General features: G+C 38.1%; 1 protein-coding gene across 1 annotated transcript; it reads left to right on the forward strand.

The window, feature by feature from the left end:
* The first annotated feature begins 1,080 nt into the window (after window positions 1–1,080).
* Window positions 1,081–12,340, forward strand: LOC127521796 (uncharacterized). Its single transcript, XM_051911235.1, has 7 exons — window positions 1,081–1,884; window positions 2,217–2,546; window positions 2,731–3,051; window positions 3,229–3,351; window positions 5,061–5,384; window positions 6,928–7,206; window positions 9,507–12,340. Exons 1-7 carry the CDS (start codon window positions 1,848–1,850, stop codon window positions 9,602–9,604), a joined length of 1,512 nt encoding a protein of 503 aa, XP_051767195.1. The 5' UTR covers window positions 1,081–1,847; the 3' UTR covers window positions 9,605–12,340.
* Window positions 12,341–16,848: the final 4,508 nt, after the last annotated feature.

Here is a 16,848-nt window from a genome sequence, read left to right on the forward strand (position 1 = left end):
AAAATGGCGCATAAGGCAAGAGGAGCTGTTATACCTTTTATTTTACGTTATTTTACCGTGCACTTGCATAAACACCGCATCCATAGGGTCTGCCATTGTTGTTTCGCGGGCTATGTGACGTCAGAGCGCGGAACTGGGAGTACATAGATCTAGTACGAGTTCACGGGTGGGAAGTCACGGGTTTGACTGCCGTTCCAGTGCACTTTCACGGGCAGAAGGTTAATGAAAAATACGGGTTACGGGTTGCCTGGAACGCGGCCTTAGAACCGTGTGGATGTTATGCAGCGTTCCAGGCAACCCGTAACCCGTATTTTTCCGGGGTTTTTTTTTTTTTTTGTCTGAAACAATAAGTTTGTCGTGAAAGTATATCGCCACATGGAAATGTTGGGCATAGCTAACGTTAAGGTAATTCCTTGCGCTCAGGCAGTTTGGCGTGACTTGCCTGGAACGCTACAAAGTCGTGACTTACGGGCTCAGACACCTGCCTGGAACGCAGCATAAGACACTGGATTTTAGTCCTTGCTAATCGCATATTTGTCTAGTATATTTTTATTTTTTTACTTAGAGGACTTCTCTTGTGCTGTTTCAGTTGGATTGCACATCAGAACAGGTGAGTCTTTTTGTTTGGGGGCAGTTTTATATTTTGGCTCCTGAGAAACTTAACTAATTTAAATTATTTTCTCTGTGAGAATTATCAAAGTTCCTTTAAGACAAGTCATTTCACTCGGCGGCCATCTTTGAAACGCCTCTCGGGCATCCTGGGCATCATGCAGCTCCTATCTCTTTGAATGGGGAAACATCAAATTCTCCAAAGCTGTTTGCCAAGCTTTCGATTAAATTTCATATTTGAAATCACCAATGAAATCTGACAACAACAACTGTCTCATAATTTTTTTTTCCAAACGCTCAAATCATGACAAAAAAACAGTATTTAGGCTGGATCAAGCTAATGCGCATGCGCAGACCTAAATGCGCGTCTCTTGTGCCTCATTTCTGACTGTTTCTATAGAAACCAGTGCTTCTAACGGCCGCTGCAGTGACGCGATGACTTTACAGGTCGGTGATTGGCTCTTATTTTGAAGGCGGGACTTATTCCGCCATATTGAGCGTTACACTTTCTGTCATTCAAAACAATACGAGTGACATGTCTTGTTCTAGGAAAGAATTATACATTCTTTCCTACAAAACAGTCAGTCTGTCAAACGTGGCAACAATTATTAATCGTACTTACAGGTTGTGATTCGGAGGAGGAAGGAGCTGGTCCAATTAAACTGGGTACTGACCCATCCTTTAATAACAACCGGCCTGCGTATCCCTCGTTGAACGCATTTAGGTTGAAGAAGCAGAACACACAGCACAAGGTTCGGGTTTCAAGTTTTCCCTAGCGTCTGCGCGCGCAATAAGTGGACGGGCAACATGCTAATGTGACGTCACAACGAAACGGCTTAAGGTTCATTTTACAAACGACTCGTTTATTTGATTCAGAGTCGAGTTTTGAGTAGTCATAAGTGGGTACGTCATAATGTCGGTTTTTATCTCCTGATTATGACTTTTAAAGTTCTAATTTCGACTTCATAAGTCATGATTTCGGTTTAGTAAGTCATAATTTCAACAAAAAGTAAAAAAGTAAAAAAAAAAGTAAAAAAAAAAAAAAAAAAAAAGTTGGTGCACTACCCAAACGGATGCTTGTCTTCGACTGATGCGGTTCTGCGCAGACCGCGATCTGCGTTTTACTGGAAGCAGTGCATACCGCTGTTCAGAAACACAACGGAGATTCAGCAGAACTGAATAATTTCCAGAGATCATCTACATCAATTTCTTCACAGCTCCACAACAACGTGCAGAACATGTTATTGCTCTTTCTACTGTTATTGGTCATGGACGGTGAGTGATGGATTTCTGTTCTTTCGGTTTCATTTTAGACATAGGCTGTTAATGCTTCTGCGTTAAATAGTAAATGAAAAATAACGCTGACAAAACACTCTCGGGCGCGTCTAATAATGATACCAATATTTAAAAATAATGTGGCAAATACGTGTTATATGCTGTCACATTCGTCGACAACTGCTGGAAAACAAAACATCTGTTAAAAGCGCATTTGCTGAAATTCCTATTATTTCTGGAACCGGCTATTCTATTAGAATTGTATAATTTGCACGACATTGTTGACAATTGTGGTAGAGTCAGATCTGTAAAACTGATTGAATATGCTCTAGGTGTGTCCGGTGCAGAAACAGATGAGAAGATGTCAGTGATGGAGGGAGATTCCCTCACTCTGCACACTGATCTGACTGAAATACAGAACGATGATACGATACTGTGGATGTTTGGACCTAAAGACTCTGTAATATCTCAAATAACGAGAAAGAACGATTTGACTTCATTTTTTGTCACTGATGAGACTGGATTCAGAGGCAGATTACAGGTGGACCAAAAAACTGGATCTCTCACCATCAGAAACACCAGAATCAGACACTCGGGACAATATAAACTATCCGTCTCTAGAGAAAAGACTACAATCAAGCAATTTAGTGTTACTGTTTTTGGTGAGTATGGAGTCTTTCAATGTAATAATGATCTTGCTTGGATTAGCACTGTGTTAATAATTATATCATTCTATTGTTTATGATAAACCATCTCAGACACCATATCAAATGTGTCTGAAAACATGTTCTTTGACATTAAATTAGTGAAACTTACATTGTATGTAAAACATGACTTGTTTTCCAGGTGCGGTCAATGAGACGGATGGAGTGAAGTCAGTGTCGGTGATGGAGGGAAAGCCTGTCACTCTACACACTGATACTGAAATACACACAGATGATCTGATCCTGTGGAGGTTTGGAGATAAAGGCATCCTCCTGGCTAAAATTGATGTGGAAACTAAAGAGACGTCATTAAACGATGCTGATGAGAGATTCAGAGATCGACTGAAGCTGGATCAGACTGGATCTCTGACCATCAAGAGCACCAAATTCGAACACACTGGACTTTATGAAGTACAAATCAGAGGCCGTGAGAGCCCACGGCGATTCCTTCTTTCTGTCAGTGGTGAGTAACTAATCTTTCAATGTAATGACATATGAAGATCAGAAGATCATAATTAGTTGTGGGAAATGAAGACTTCTCTCATAATAATATGATTTATAGAGAAAAAATAATCAGTTTCAGATAAAAATTCAGATGGACACATTCGTTCACACTAACTGTCTGAGTGTCTCTCTTTAGCTGTTTCAGATTTGACTTCAGGTACAATAGCAGCGATAGTTGCTGCTGTTCTGCTGGTGGCTACTGCAGTTTTAGCTGCCGTGGTGATTTACTATCGGCGAAAGATCACTGATCTGCAAATGGGTAAGTATGTATATTTATGTACAAACCTGATTCCAAAAAAGTTGGGACACTGTACAAATTGTGAATAAAAAAAGAATTGCAATAATTTACAAATCTCATAAACTTATATTTTATTCACAATAGAATATAGATAACATATCAAATGTTGAAAGTGAGACATTTTGAAATGTCATGCCAAATATTGGCTCATTTTGGATTTCATGAGAGCTACACATTCCAAAAAAGTTGGGACAGGTAGCAATAAGAGACCGGAAAAGTTAAATGTACATATAAGGAACAGCTGGAGGACCAATTTGCAACTTATTAGGTCAATTGGCAACATGATTGGGTATAAAAAGAGCCTCTCAGAGTGGCAGTGTCTCTCAGAAGTCAAGATGGGCAGAGGATCACCAATTCCCCCAATGCTGCGGTGAAAAATAGTGGAGCAATATCAGAAAGGAGTTTCTCAGAGAAAAATTGCAAAGAGTTTGAAGTTATCATCATCTACAGTGCATAATATCATCCAAAGATTCAGAGAATCTGGAACAATCTCTGTGCGTAAGGGTCAAGGCCGGAAAACCATACTGGATGCCCGTGATCTTCGGGCCCTTAGACGGCACTGCATCACATACAGGAATGCTACTGTAATGGAAATCACAACATGGGCTCAGGAATACTTCCAGAAAACATTGTTGGTGAACACAATCCACCGTGCCATTCGCCGTTGCCGGCTAAAACTCTATAGGTCAAAAAAGAAGCCATATCTAAACATGATCCAGAAGCGCAGGTGTTTTCTCTGGGCCAAGGCTCATTTAAAATGGACTGTGGCAAAGTGGAAAACTGTTCTGTGGTCAGACGAATCAAAATTTGAAGTTCTTTTTGAAAAACTGGGACGCCATGTCATCCAGACTAAAGAGAACAAGGACAACCCAAGTTGTTATCAGCGCTCAGTTCAGAAGCCTGCATCTCTGATGGTATGGGGTTGCATGAGTGTGTGTGGCATGGGCAGCTTACACATCTGGAAAGGCACCATCAATGCTGAAAGGTACATCCAAGTTCTAGAACAACATATGCTCCCATCCAGACGTCGTCTCTTTCAGGGAAGACCTTGCATTTTCCAACATGACAATGCCAGACCACATACTTCATCAATTACAACATCATGGCTGCGTAGAAGAAGGATCCGGGTACTGAAATGGCCAGCCTGCAGTCCAGATCTTTCACCCATAGAAAACATTTGGCGCATCATAAAGAGGAAGATGCGACAAAGAAGACCTAAGACAGTTGAGCAACTAGAAGCCTGTATTAGACAAGAATGGGACAACATTCCTATTCCTAAACTTGAGCAACTTGTCTCCTCAGTCCCCAGACGTTTGCAGACTGTTATAAAAAGAAGAGGGGATGCCACACAGTGGTAAACATGGCCTTGTCACAACTTTTTTGAGATGTGTTGATGCCATGAAATTTAAAATTAACTTATTTTTCCCTTAAAATGATACATTTTCTCAGTTTAAACATTTGATATGTCATCTATGTTGTATTCTGAATAAAATATTGAAATTTGAAACTTCCATATCATTGCATTCCTTTTTTATTCACAATTTGTACAGTGTCCCAACTTTTTTGGAATCGGGTTTGTATATGTAACTGAGATGTTCACCTGCACACTCACTTGATCTCATGAGCACATTTCTGTTCTCTGTTTCTGTGTGACGCTTTGACGGGTGAAGAGAAGAAAGATCCAGTGAAGGAGGGAGAATCTACCATTTTAAAAACTGATGTTACTGAACTACATGACGATGATGTGATAGAGTGGTGGTATGAAGATGAAGATGAAAACGAAAACAATCTCCTTGCTAAAATCGATAAAAAAAAAAAAAAAAGGGGGCCATTTTCTGGTGCTGATGGGAGATTCAGAAGTAGTCTGGTGCTGAATGAACAGACTGGAGATCTCAAGATCACAGACATCAGGACCATTCACTCTGGACTCTATAAACTAAAGATCAACAGAGGCAAAATAATGAAACGCAAGACAATTGCGGTTTCCGTGACTGGTGAGTATATCATGACTTTCAGTGTGTTAGTGATCATGCATTGTGTGAACAGTTTAGATGACCAGTAATAACATTAGTTGTTCAAAATAAACCAAATTTAATTACTTTAATTAGTACCATGCTACTATAAAAAGGACTTTATGAGAATAAAGTCATAAAATAATAGATTAAAGACATAATATTGCATAAATAAAGTACCAATTTTTATTTTTTTTTTTTTGGTGCGTGTGTGTGTGTATGTGTGGGGGGGGAATCACAATATTACAAGAAAATGTGTAATATGCATGCATGATCAGGAATCATAAATAGTTTGTGGTTTGAAATTCACAATTCTTTTGGCAATAAATCCATCATACCATGGCTTAAACATGTAAATAATACAGCACATTATACATTATGATTTGTGAATTCAGGTAATATCATCCTCGGCTCTGCTTCACTTTGATGTTTTTTTTTTTTTTTTTCACTCTCCTTATGACTAATCTCATCATGCAATAATTTTAATCTCAAAACAATATGACTTTATTCTCATAAAAGGCCTATGAGATTATTCTTGCAACATATACTACAAAAGCATTCTTGCTTTACTGGATCAGTTGGACATGATAATTTTCACATGAATTCACTGAGTTTGGTTTGAGTAGTTCACATCTTTTACTGTAAAAACGAAATCTTTTATGGCAGCGGCTATTTGCACTAAGTGCAAATAGCAATATATTCTATTTACACCATGTAAAAGTAGGCTAGCAGTTCTTTTCAGTAAGAGTAAATGGTAATTAGAGGCTATCTATAGCCTACTTTATATTGGCAGATACCATTTGCACCTCAGTATTTTTGTACATTAACAGGATGCAATAATATCATAACGTGTAAATAAATATATTTATTAAAATTATTAAATGGATGCTGGAACACTTTTAATATTATTAAACAATCATTCGCAGTTTATTTCCACTTTTAGAACATTATTTTCATTTTTATTGAAAATAAATGCCAGCTTGGCAAAAGGCGGATTGCGTTAAAAGCCAGGTTTGCTAGTCTCACTCACTTCTGCTGTGCCACTGAAGACATTGAGTTCTGTGTGTCTTTTTTAAAACTTGAGTGGCCCACACAGACAGTGGGGCGCGGAGCTAGTGTAAATAGGGGGATCGTTGGGATCCAACAAGGGATGCTATTTGCACTTAGTGTAAATTTACACTCCAATCTTTTATATAAGTACTCTGTGTGCAATATCAGTGAGCTAAAATGAACACAAGTTTACAGTAAATCAGGCAATCTGTAACTGTCAGACTGTTTGTTGTAGTGTGTTCATAGCATATTTGAATTTTGTAGATAACAGCATAATATTTCATAACAGACATTTCATGAAAGTCACATACAATGGGTTCTGAACTAAATGACAATATATAAATGAGGTTCTTGGTACATGTCAAACTAGTTTGAAAAAGTGTCATGTAACTATCTGATGTTTACATTGCAAACTAAATTCATTAAATGTCTTCTGAATTTTTGTTTTGTTTCTATGTGCTGTTCTGACATTAAGTGAAGAAACTTTTAGCGAATGTGGGAGAAGCTGTCCCTCTCAAGAATGATGCTATTATACAGAAAGATGATCTGATACTGTGGACGTTTGGAGCTGAAAAGTGTCTCGTTGTTAAAGTTGATTCAGGAAAGACTACTTTTAGTGAGAAATACAAAGACAGAGTGGATTATCAGAATGGATCTCTGACCATCAAAAAAATGGAAACCCAAGACTTTGGACAGTATAAACTACAGATCGTCAACAGTGAACAGACCACAACCAGGAGATTCAATGTGACTGGTGAGTAGACCGACATTTATTATAGTACTAGTATATTTATTTCTGTAACATTTCCATTTGAAATTGCTGCACAAAAGATGTTTCAGACATTCTCAGTTAGTGGCAGTGTTAATGCATTGGTAATCTTTTATCACAGCTGATTTTGTTTAGTTAAAAACACATTTTTACAGTTCAGTCGTGCTTCAACCTCACTACTGCTTTGAGACATGATTTAAACTGTAATTTAAAACACTGTACAACAAGCATTTGAATGTCGTAAATGCAGACAATTTCAGCTGATCTATTTTGTCAATCCAAAGGTGTTTTTAATGAAACACTGTTACAATTGTGGAAAAAGGATTCAAGGGTCAAGTGCTCAACTAAAGCATACACTGTTCACCATAATGGGGACTTCAAACTAAACATTTTCAATAAAAAAAATCACTTTCATAAGTAGTTACGTTTTTTAATACCAAAGTTCATGTTCACTTCACCTAATTTGGCTTATTTTCTTAGTTTAACAACCAAATAAATAATTCTTTTATTTCAATTTTAAACAATTCATTTCAAATATACAGTATTTCAAACTTTTTCATTCCCATTTAAATTAATTTCTTCTGCAAATAAGCGATCAGATATCAGCCATTGAAACATATCAACTACAGATCAAATCATCTAAATCTCTCGAAATCTAAGCAGATGATTAAACAACCCCCAAAACAGCATTAGTAGTAGATTTACTTATTACAAACCAGTTTGCCTTTATTACTTTCATAAACGTTTTCTGAGAATTACAACTAAATTTGGAACAGGATGTCCGGGAGACATGTGTGTCGCGTTCTTTAACGGTCCGTCTGGAAACAAATGCCGTGATGTCAAACCCCCTCATGGAAGAAGTATGCCGTCGTGTTTATAACTGTGACAATGAGCGCTAATCAGGATCAAATAAACGCTGGATTTTCAAAAGTATGGGAAGTTCGCGGCTCCATTGTTGCAGTAAACTTGCACAACATTTTTGAATGAATAATTTATTAGATGCATGCCAGTCTGTTATTGTAGGGACATCGACTTTACATTTTCACGCCCCTAAACATGACGTGGAACAAAACAAACTGTGATTGGTTGCGTTACATGTCAGTCTAATGTCCTCTTGGGCGGTCCTTAGCCAATGAAAGCTGCGATAGAGTCCAGACCTTCTGCCGTCAGTCTGAAGGTCAGGCTACGCGAGACTATCACACAGCTAATAATGTGTTGCTAATGTTACACAAACCATGTTCCCATTCTTCATCTAGCCTTCTAACAATCAGTATCCTTACAAACGCTTTGAACACCTCAGTGGAGAAAGGCATATAGGTCATCATAATATCGTAATATACATCATACACCCGCCATATTGCTAAATCTACCCGATTTTTCATATCAGCAGGAAAATATACCAGGATAACCTGGTGTAGTAAAGTTTGCTGATACGGGAAGAAGGAGGCGGGAATCGGCAACCGTTCAACATAACTTTAATTATGTTCAAAATAAACAAAATGAAAGTAAAATGCCACACAAACATAATAAAACCATAAAATAAGTCCAGGCCTGGTCCTCTCTCGTCCTTCACTATCGTCGCTCCCCCTTTTATGCTTCCGGAGCTCCTCCATGAGAGATTCGAGACCGGTGCAACTGGTTCCCTCTTGGCTCTCGCCCGCCCTGCTCATCACACATGGCTTCTCTCAAGACTTTCCTGCTAGTTCGCTGTTACTGATATGCTAAAACCCGCTGGCACATTGACGTGTTTGCAATGTCACAGACACCAGCGATTTCAAACCGCGGGTTTGAGACTGTCTTTGGTTTACTGCAGTTTCAAGGAGAAAATACTCCGCAATGGTGTTGACTTATGAATTTGCACATGGTTTGTCTTAAAGCATATTAAAAACACCAGATAGACATATAAACAACAATAAAAACTTGATGTTCACTACAGTGAAACTTTAAGATTTAAGTCTTTATTCACTGATAATCATTCCTTCAATGTACCTCAACTTCTAAAGCTATCAGGAAGATGAATGAAGTCTCAATATCCTACTCGTTTTTTCTCATAAACCTTAAAAAAAAAAAAAAAAAAAAAATCTGTAGCAATTTATATTGTAATATTATCTGGAGCTCCTGAGACTTGATTTTTGTCTTGCTCTGATGAGTGTTACTTTTAATTTTGCTTAATGAATTCTTGTGTCTTTGAAATTGTGTAACATTCTATATTTAGATGTATATCTAGCATTACTGTTCCTTTCTCTTTTGTTAATTTCTCTCATTGTCTCTGCATTTTCTGTCAGATTCTACTGGAAATACTAAGACATCAACGAATACCAACGATGAATCAAAGCCTTTGATAAGTAGAGAGGATGGGCAGGAAGGAATAAGTTCAGTTTGATGAGATAAGTCATGCCCACCAGAGTCATTCACTGAGATTTGAAAAAAAAAGAAAAAAGAAGAAGATATTTAGCTTTTGTTTTATATATCTGGGTTTTTCCAAGATTGTGGGAAATGTTGAGAGGGGTGAATTAAAATAAGAAATATCTTGATTTTTAGTTCCTTTAGCTTGTCTTAAAGCTTGTTTTGTCTTACTTTTAGTCATTTAGGTCATCTTGAGCCAGGGGCGCCTGCAGGATTTCTTCTTTTCTTTGTTTAACCCTCATGCACTGTTTGATTTCTGGGTACACTCAATATGGTCCGGGTCAAATTGACCCTAATTGGATTCAGTACAATTCCCCAAAAATCACACTATGAAAAAAAACATACAATCAGATACAAATAACTAAGTTTTAATATCAATACAATTATCCATTACAAAGACTAAATATCTGAATTTATGTTTTATAAAAATGTTTTAGCCCCTCCCCCCTCCTGTGGGACATTTACTATTATACATTTATAACAATAATATCTTAGTCTAAACCTAAAGTAATCTAAACTATATATCATGTGAAAGATTTACTCTAGTTTTCATAATTGGTGACTGATTTTCAAAAGAAATGACAGAGCAATAGATAAATAGCGATAGATTCTTCATTTGTGATGTGGTGCCAAACTATAACACGCTCTGATTCTTTCCGTATGTTTTTTGTTTGTGTTTTAGAGATTGAACTCAAATCAAATATTAACATTACTGCTCAAAGGATGTCTACTTAATAAATACTTTGAAAAGTATGAAAAAGATATGGTTCAGATCACCCAAACCATATATGGGAATCGAAGAGTCCTTATATGGTCACTGGTGGAGTCTGGATGTCATCTAGTGTCACAGTTTGGTACTGCGCACAAAAAAAATCTTACTGAAAGTTATTTTCTTGAGATATCAACCTAAAATTTGACACAGAACTTGTTCAGATATTTAAGTTTGATTTTCTTGAAGTTTTGAACATGTTGAACATGTTTTGCAAAATATTTATTTTATATAAAATATAAAAATATATATTTTACATATTTTAAATTTTCATAAAAAACTTCTATAACTTTTTTTTTTTTAAACTTTACTTTTACAGCTTTTTTTTTACTTCTACAATAATCTGTGAAGTGTTCCCTTTAAAAAAGTGCCAAACTTTAGTCTGTGCTGTGAAGTATTCAAGATTTTTAACAATTTAAGTTGGAGAAGTCATTTTCATGTCTTTGCTCAAAAAGTGGGACATTTAACAGGTAAAACTACTTCTTATTTTCACAAACTTTGAAAATAAGAAGTGTTTTGTATTTTAGGTCTGTACAGTTGATTTTGAATGGCTGTCTATATGGGTCAAACTGACCCACGAACAGTATGAATGTATAAAATTTCTGTATGCACATTTCACAACACATCAGCGTGTGGAAACTTTACATGCATGTTCATGACCCTAAATGAGAAAAAGTCACAAAATTAAAAAAAAACAAAAAACAACAACCAAAAAAACATAGTTTAACTGATGTTTCCCGACAACTCAAAAATCGCAACAGTACATAAGGGTTAACAACACTTAAAATTTCAATTCAATATATTTTAATGTTACGAATTTTCTTGACTATGTAAATATTGTATGTAAAAAAAAAAAAACAGTGCTGGATGAAGTGGATATTCACAATTGAAAAAAAAAAAACTTAAAAGAGTTTCCATTAACCAATGATATGTGACTGAAACATAACTTTTTCCTCTAGCAATGTCTTACCCATGCTGTTCAGAACTGTGCTCATCGATGTGACAACTGGTCTCTGGCCAAGTATTATGTCCATTAGGTTAAAATACTTCAATTATTAGGGCTGGGACAATACATCGATGCATCGCAAATTGAGAAATGATTCTGGATCGATTCTGATGTTTTCTGTATGTATCGTGATTCTCTCTCGAATTGATTCTGAGCTTAGTTTTCAACAGCAGATGGCGCTGGGTGCTTTAGAAACAGCCATACTCTGCTTCCTTCCAATTCCTTACACACAACACTTGAACCTTCTGTAAAATAATCATTCATAAAGTTTGAAAAGGATGAAGTGAATTACAAGTGTGTTCGCAGTGGGCCGTTTACATTAATCTCATGTCATAAAAGCATTCTGAAGTGCAAATACATTGTCAGACTCAGTCGAACGCATGAGCACTCTTCTTCGTGAGCATTTGAGCGGGCAGTTAAAAACTAGCCTAGAGCGCCATCTGCTGTTAAAAATTGGTGGAGCATGTTTGTATTTTGGGTCTGATGTTCCTGTTTATTCATGTGGAGTTTTGTCATTAAATGTGCATGCAAGTGGATTCTCTCTCTGCCTCGTCTCTGTAGAGTTTCCTGAAAAACCACCTCATATGAGCGTAAAACCTTTTTTGTGAGTTTTTGCGAGATTGACATGTTTCCATTAACCATATTTTCAGTTTGTGCAATTTGAAGTGTAATGGAAACGCAGCTACTGAAAGCTCACTCCATGTCTCCTGATAATGTTTCCCAGTGGAAGTGTACATTACAGTACTTGGTACAACAACTAAGCTTTTCAATGCATGTTTGTGATAATTTATGAAAGTTTGCTTGCCTTTTAATCAATGTGTGTAATCACGTTTGCATATACTGTGTAATATGGGTGGGGTGTGTGTGTTTGTCTTGCTGTAATAACACTTGTTGCAGTTGTGCTAAGATTATTTAATAAACTGCTCATTTTGTCATCACTTTGTCTCCTGCTTCTTGCTCTTTCCCTGCCTTTGTCTGATTAATTCATGTTTCTATATTGCCAGCGTATCTGCTAAAATATCATGAGAGAGCTGTTAAAAACAGCATGCATTTCCATATTTAGTCACAGGGGGAAGTTACAGCAGCAGCATCTGCATTAGGAGAGTCATGACTTGCTGTACATCATCCTGAAAGCCATCCATCTTCCATCTTCAACCACTTATCCGAGATCGGGTCGCGAGGGCAGCAGCTGCAGCAGGGGACCCCAAACTTCCCTTTCCTGAGCCACATTAGCTCTGACTGGGGGATTCCGAGGCGTTTCCAGGCCAATGTGGAGATATAATGTCTCCACCTAGTCCTGGGTCTTCCCCGAGGCCTCCTCCCAGCTGGACGTGCCTGGAAAACCTCCATAGGCAGTTGCTAGAGTGTTTTGGTTGGTTTCTAAGATGCTCTAAGTGGTTTCTGTGGTTCTCTGGCTGGTTTCTAGGCAGTTGCAAGAGTGTTATGGTTGGCTGCAAGGTTATTCTAGGTGTTTCTAGGCTGCTTTAATGCTTTTAGCTACTTATGTCTGTGTTAATTGTCACTGAATATTAGATTATTTCAATATGTCTATATTTTTGAGACAGAAGGACCATGAACTTCACTTCCCTGTCCCTGTTTCTCTTCAACACCTCCACAAGACATTTGCTGCCTCCGCAGAGAGGATAAGACATGGAAATATTTGCTCAACATGCTGGAAACATGAGCGGGTGGACCAACCTGAAAGACCTTTTATTCAAGACGGACTGGGCCATATCAGTTTAGATTGTGTCAAAATTCATTTTTGATGTGGAAAAGACCAAAAAATGTAATTGATTTAGCCTCTTTGGTCTCCTCGTTTGTTTTTCACTGACCAAATAAATCTCAGAATCAGAGGCATCGCTTTGGCTTGACATTACAGAAACACACATGGCTGACAGCCGAAAGATTGCTTGTTTTTGTGTAATACACCAATATCATAAATTAAACAGCCAAACAGCAAGGTCTTTAGAAACCCTTCATGCAACAGCCAACAAAGAAACGTGACTTAACAAATGTGGCATAGCACCCTCTGCTGAACCTAAAGCAGACATGCAGCCAGTAAAAATGAAGCTGTGGCTTTGATCAGAATAGCATGCTACCATACTACTCAAACTATTCCTGCTGTACTCTGTATTTTTCTGTATGCTTGCATCCCATAATAAAATGCTCTTAATTTGATCTTCCATTTCTACTGTAAAATATAAACCAGAAATCATACTGACTGCATTTTAACTATTTTTCTTGACTCATTGTTACAGACTTCAAAGAGTAAAAACTGACTGAGTGCAAAATAATCATGTTTATTTCCCAGAATATAATTGATGGCACTTACTGAATTAAGGCCCATTCACACCAAGAACGATAAATATGGCTGTGCCCCCCTATACCCTCATTCGCTATTCCCTACATTAGTCCACTAATATAGTCCACTCAAAGGAGTGAATGAAAACGAGTGAGTGGAAGGGCTGCATAGTTTGTGCTTGCTGTTTAATAATCATCTGAAACTTAGCAAACATGGCAGCTCCAGTAGTAAGATGAAAAGATTTATCTCTATTAATTAAAAAGGAATTTATACCTGTATATTATGCTGTAGCTACATTGGACCAGCAGTTTGGAAAATGGATGGATGGATGATTCAGCTGCGGGCGTCATCTTCTGGTCATACAATTAATTTGGCATGCGATTCCCACAGTGCATTATGGGTATTCTCTAGCCGTTGAGTGTACATCCGTTGTACACTCGTTATTGCGGTGCATTATGGGATCGAATAAGTGCACTCGATAACGTCCACTATGGTTTTGGACACCACTACAAATGGCTGTCCCCTCAAATAGTGCCCTATTTAAGGGCATATAGGGGGCAATTTCGGACACGATGGATTCTGTTTTGCTGTTAATGTTTTTATCGTTCATCAGTTGAAAAAAAAATAGTTCTGAAAGTGATTCCAACGATATCGTTCCTCTGTGCCATTATCGTTACAGATGTGGCTATTCATTCATTTAGAATGATTTTAAAAAAAATATATCTTTATCGTTATCATCCTTTAAACATGCAAAATATTGAAGTAGTGTGCTTTAAATGCATATTTATTCTGTTTTGCATACTATTTAAAAAAAAAAAAAGTATTTAGTGTGTACTACCTAACAAAAATATGTTCTAATAATGTTTTGCTAATGTTTCCATTAAATGTTATTTCTGAATATTGAAAGTGTCCAGTTTTTTTAAAAACTTTTTTTTTTATTGGTTATGCGAACATTGAAGGTGCAGTAAGTGATTTCTGAGAAACGCTGTTGATATTTAAAAATCACCAAAACAAACATGCCCCTACCCAAAAGGATCACACCCCTATCTTGATAGCTCCACCCCCAAATTCACAAACCAATTATGCAACACAGGCACCTTCCCCATCATGAGTGTTTATGCCCACTTACTGCTGATTGTCTACAAGTATGTTTTCTCACTCTGTGTGGGCCTTGAACCCAGGTCTCTGGCATGGGAGGCGGACACTCTAACATGGAGGCTAAAGACTGCAGCCTCTAACATCAGACGCTAGAGCGACTCTTGAGATCAGGGGAGTGAGGTTTTACCTGCACAGCTCTTACTAGCTGGCCTCTGTTACACTCACCCCCCTAAACCTCACTCCCATCCAGGTCATGGCACCACTGTAACCCCTCACCTCAGTTCCTACTCACCCCACTCTGTTTTGGCTGGTCTACTTTCAATGTATAAATAATGTTTTTGTGCTTTTGTGTTTTTGTGCTAATGTTTTGAGAACTTTATTAAATATAACTGTTAGCTAAAGTTCTGTTAGCTAAAGTTAGCTAAAGTTCACAATGTTAGCCACAGTTCTGAGAATGCTCAATGTTCGCTGGGTAGTGTGCAGTATACTAGTGTTCCCCTTTCATTTATCACCTTGGAAGTGTATTGTCATGCAAGCATTGCATTGTGGGAAATAATCTTCCATGTAGAAAACTGGATTCTGTGCACACTATACATACTATGTACTGCAGAATTAATAGGCCGCATTCCCTGCTGCCCTTGTACGGTTGTTGTTGGCCTTCACAGCCGAGTGGTTTGGCCTTGGCGGTCGGATCGCTGGCATTATTAGAGGTTTGCCCAAAAAGACATCCTGGCACGCGGCCAGTTCTCTACTTTATACCGCTGGTGACTTCTTTCTCTTAATTATGGCTCAGACACGTGAGCTGAACTGGGCTGGAATTGGCAGAAGGGAAAAAACAAAAGGCCCTTGTGCTTCGTACCATTAATCTAAGTGGCCGAACGTTTTATTTTTTTTAAGCTCGCAAGGCATTGTTTCCACAGTACGCAGAACTGCAAAGTATACTTTGCAAGTATGTACTGAAATATCCAACAAATCAGATTCACCCATTCAGACCCTACAGCTGGAGATCTAAGGTGGTTTTGAGAGTGTCTCATATATCTGTGCAGTTGCTAGGGTGTTCAATTCAATTCAGTTGTTGTGTTCTGAGTGTTCTGAGTGGCAGTTGCTAGAGTGTTTGGATAGGTTACTAAGCAGTTGCTAAAGTGCTTTGATTGGTTGTTAGGCTATTCTAGGTGGTTGCTAGAGTGTTTTGGCTTGTTGTTAGGCAGTTGCTAGAGTGTTTTGACTGGTTGTCAGGCAGTTGCTAGAGTGTTTTGACTGGTTGTCAGGCAGTTGCTAAAATGTTTTGACTGGTTGTCAGGCAGTTGCTAGAGTGTTTTGACTGGTTGTCAGGCAGTTGCTAGAGTGTTTTGATTGGTTGTCAGGCAGTTGCTAGAGTGTATTGACTGATTGTCAGGCAGTTGCTAGAGTGTTTTGGCTTGTTGTTAGGCAGTTGCTAGAGTGTTTTGACTGGTTGTCAGGCAGTTGCTAGAGTGTTTTGATTGGTTATCAGGCAGTTGCTAGAGTGTATTGACTGATTGTCAGGCAGTTGCTAGAGTGTTTTGGCTTGTTGTTAGGCAGTTGCTAGAGTGTTTTGACTGGTTGTCAGGCAGTTGCTAGAGTGTTTTGGCTTGTTGTCAGGCAGTTGCTAGAGTGTTTTGACTGGTTGTCAGGCAGTTGCTAGAGTGTTTTGGCTTGTTGTTAGGCAGTTGCTAGAGTGTTTTGACTGGTTGTCAGGCAGTTGCTAGAGTGTTTTGATTGGTTATCAGGCAGTTGCTAGAGTGTATTGACTGATTGTCAGGCAGTTGCTAGAGTGTTTTGGCTTGTTGTTAGGCAGTTGCTAGAGTGTTTTGACTGGTTGTCAGGCAGTTGCTAGAGTGTTTTGATTGGTTATCAGGCAGTTGCTAGAGTGTATTGACTGATTGTCAGGCAGTTGCTAGAGTGTTTTGGCTTGTTGTTAGGCAGTTGCTAGAGTGTTTTGACTGGTTGTCAGGCAGTTGCTAGAGTGTTTTGGCTTGTTGTTAGGCAGTTGCTAGAGTGTTTTGACTGGTTGTCAGGCAGTTGCTA

This window comes from Ctenopharyngodon idella, chromosome 10, assembly GCF_019924925.1.
Source record: "Ctenopharyngodon idella isolate HZGC_01 chromosome 10, HZGC01, whole genome shotgun sequence".
In the NCBI taxonomy this organism is placed as follows: Eukaryota; Metazoa; Chordata; class Actinopteri; order Cypriniformes; family Xenocyprididae; genus Ctenopharyngodon; species Ctenopharyngodon idella.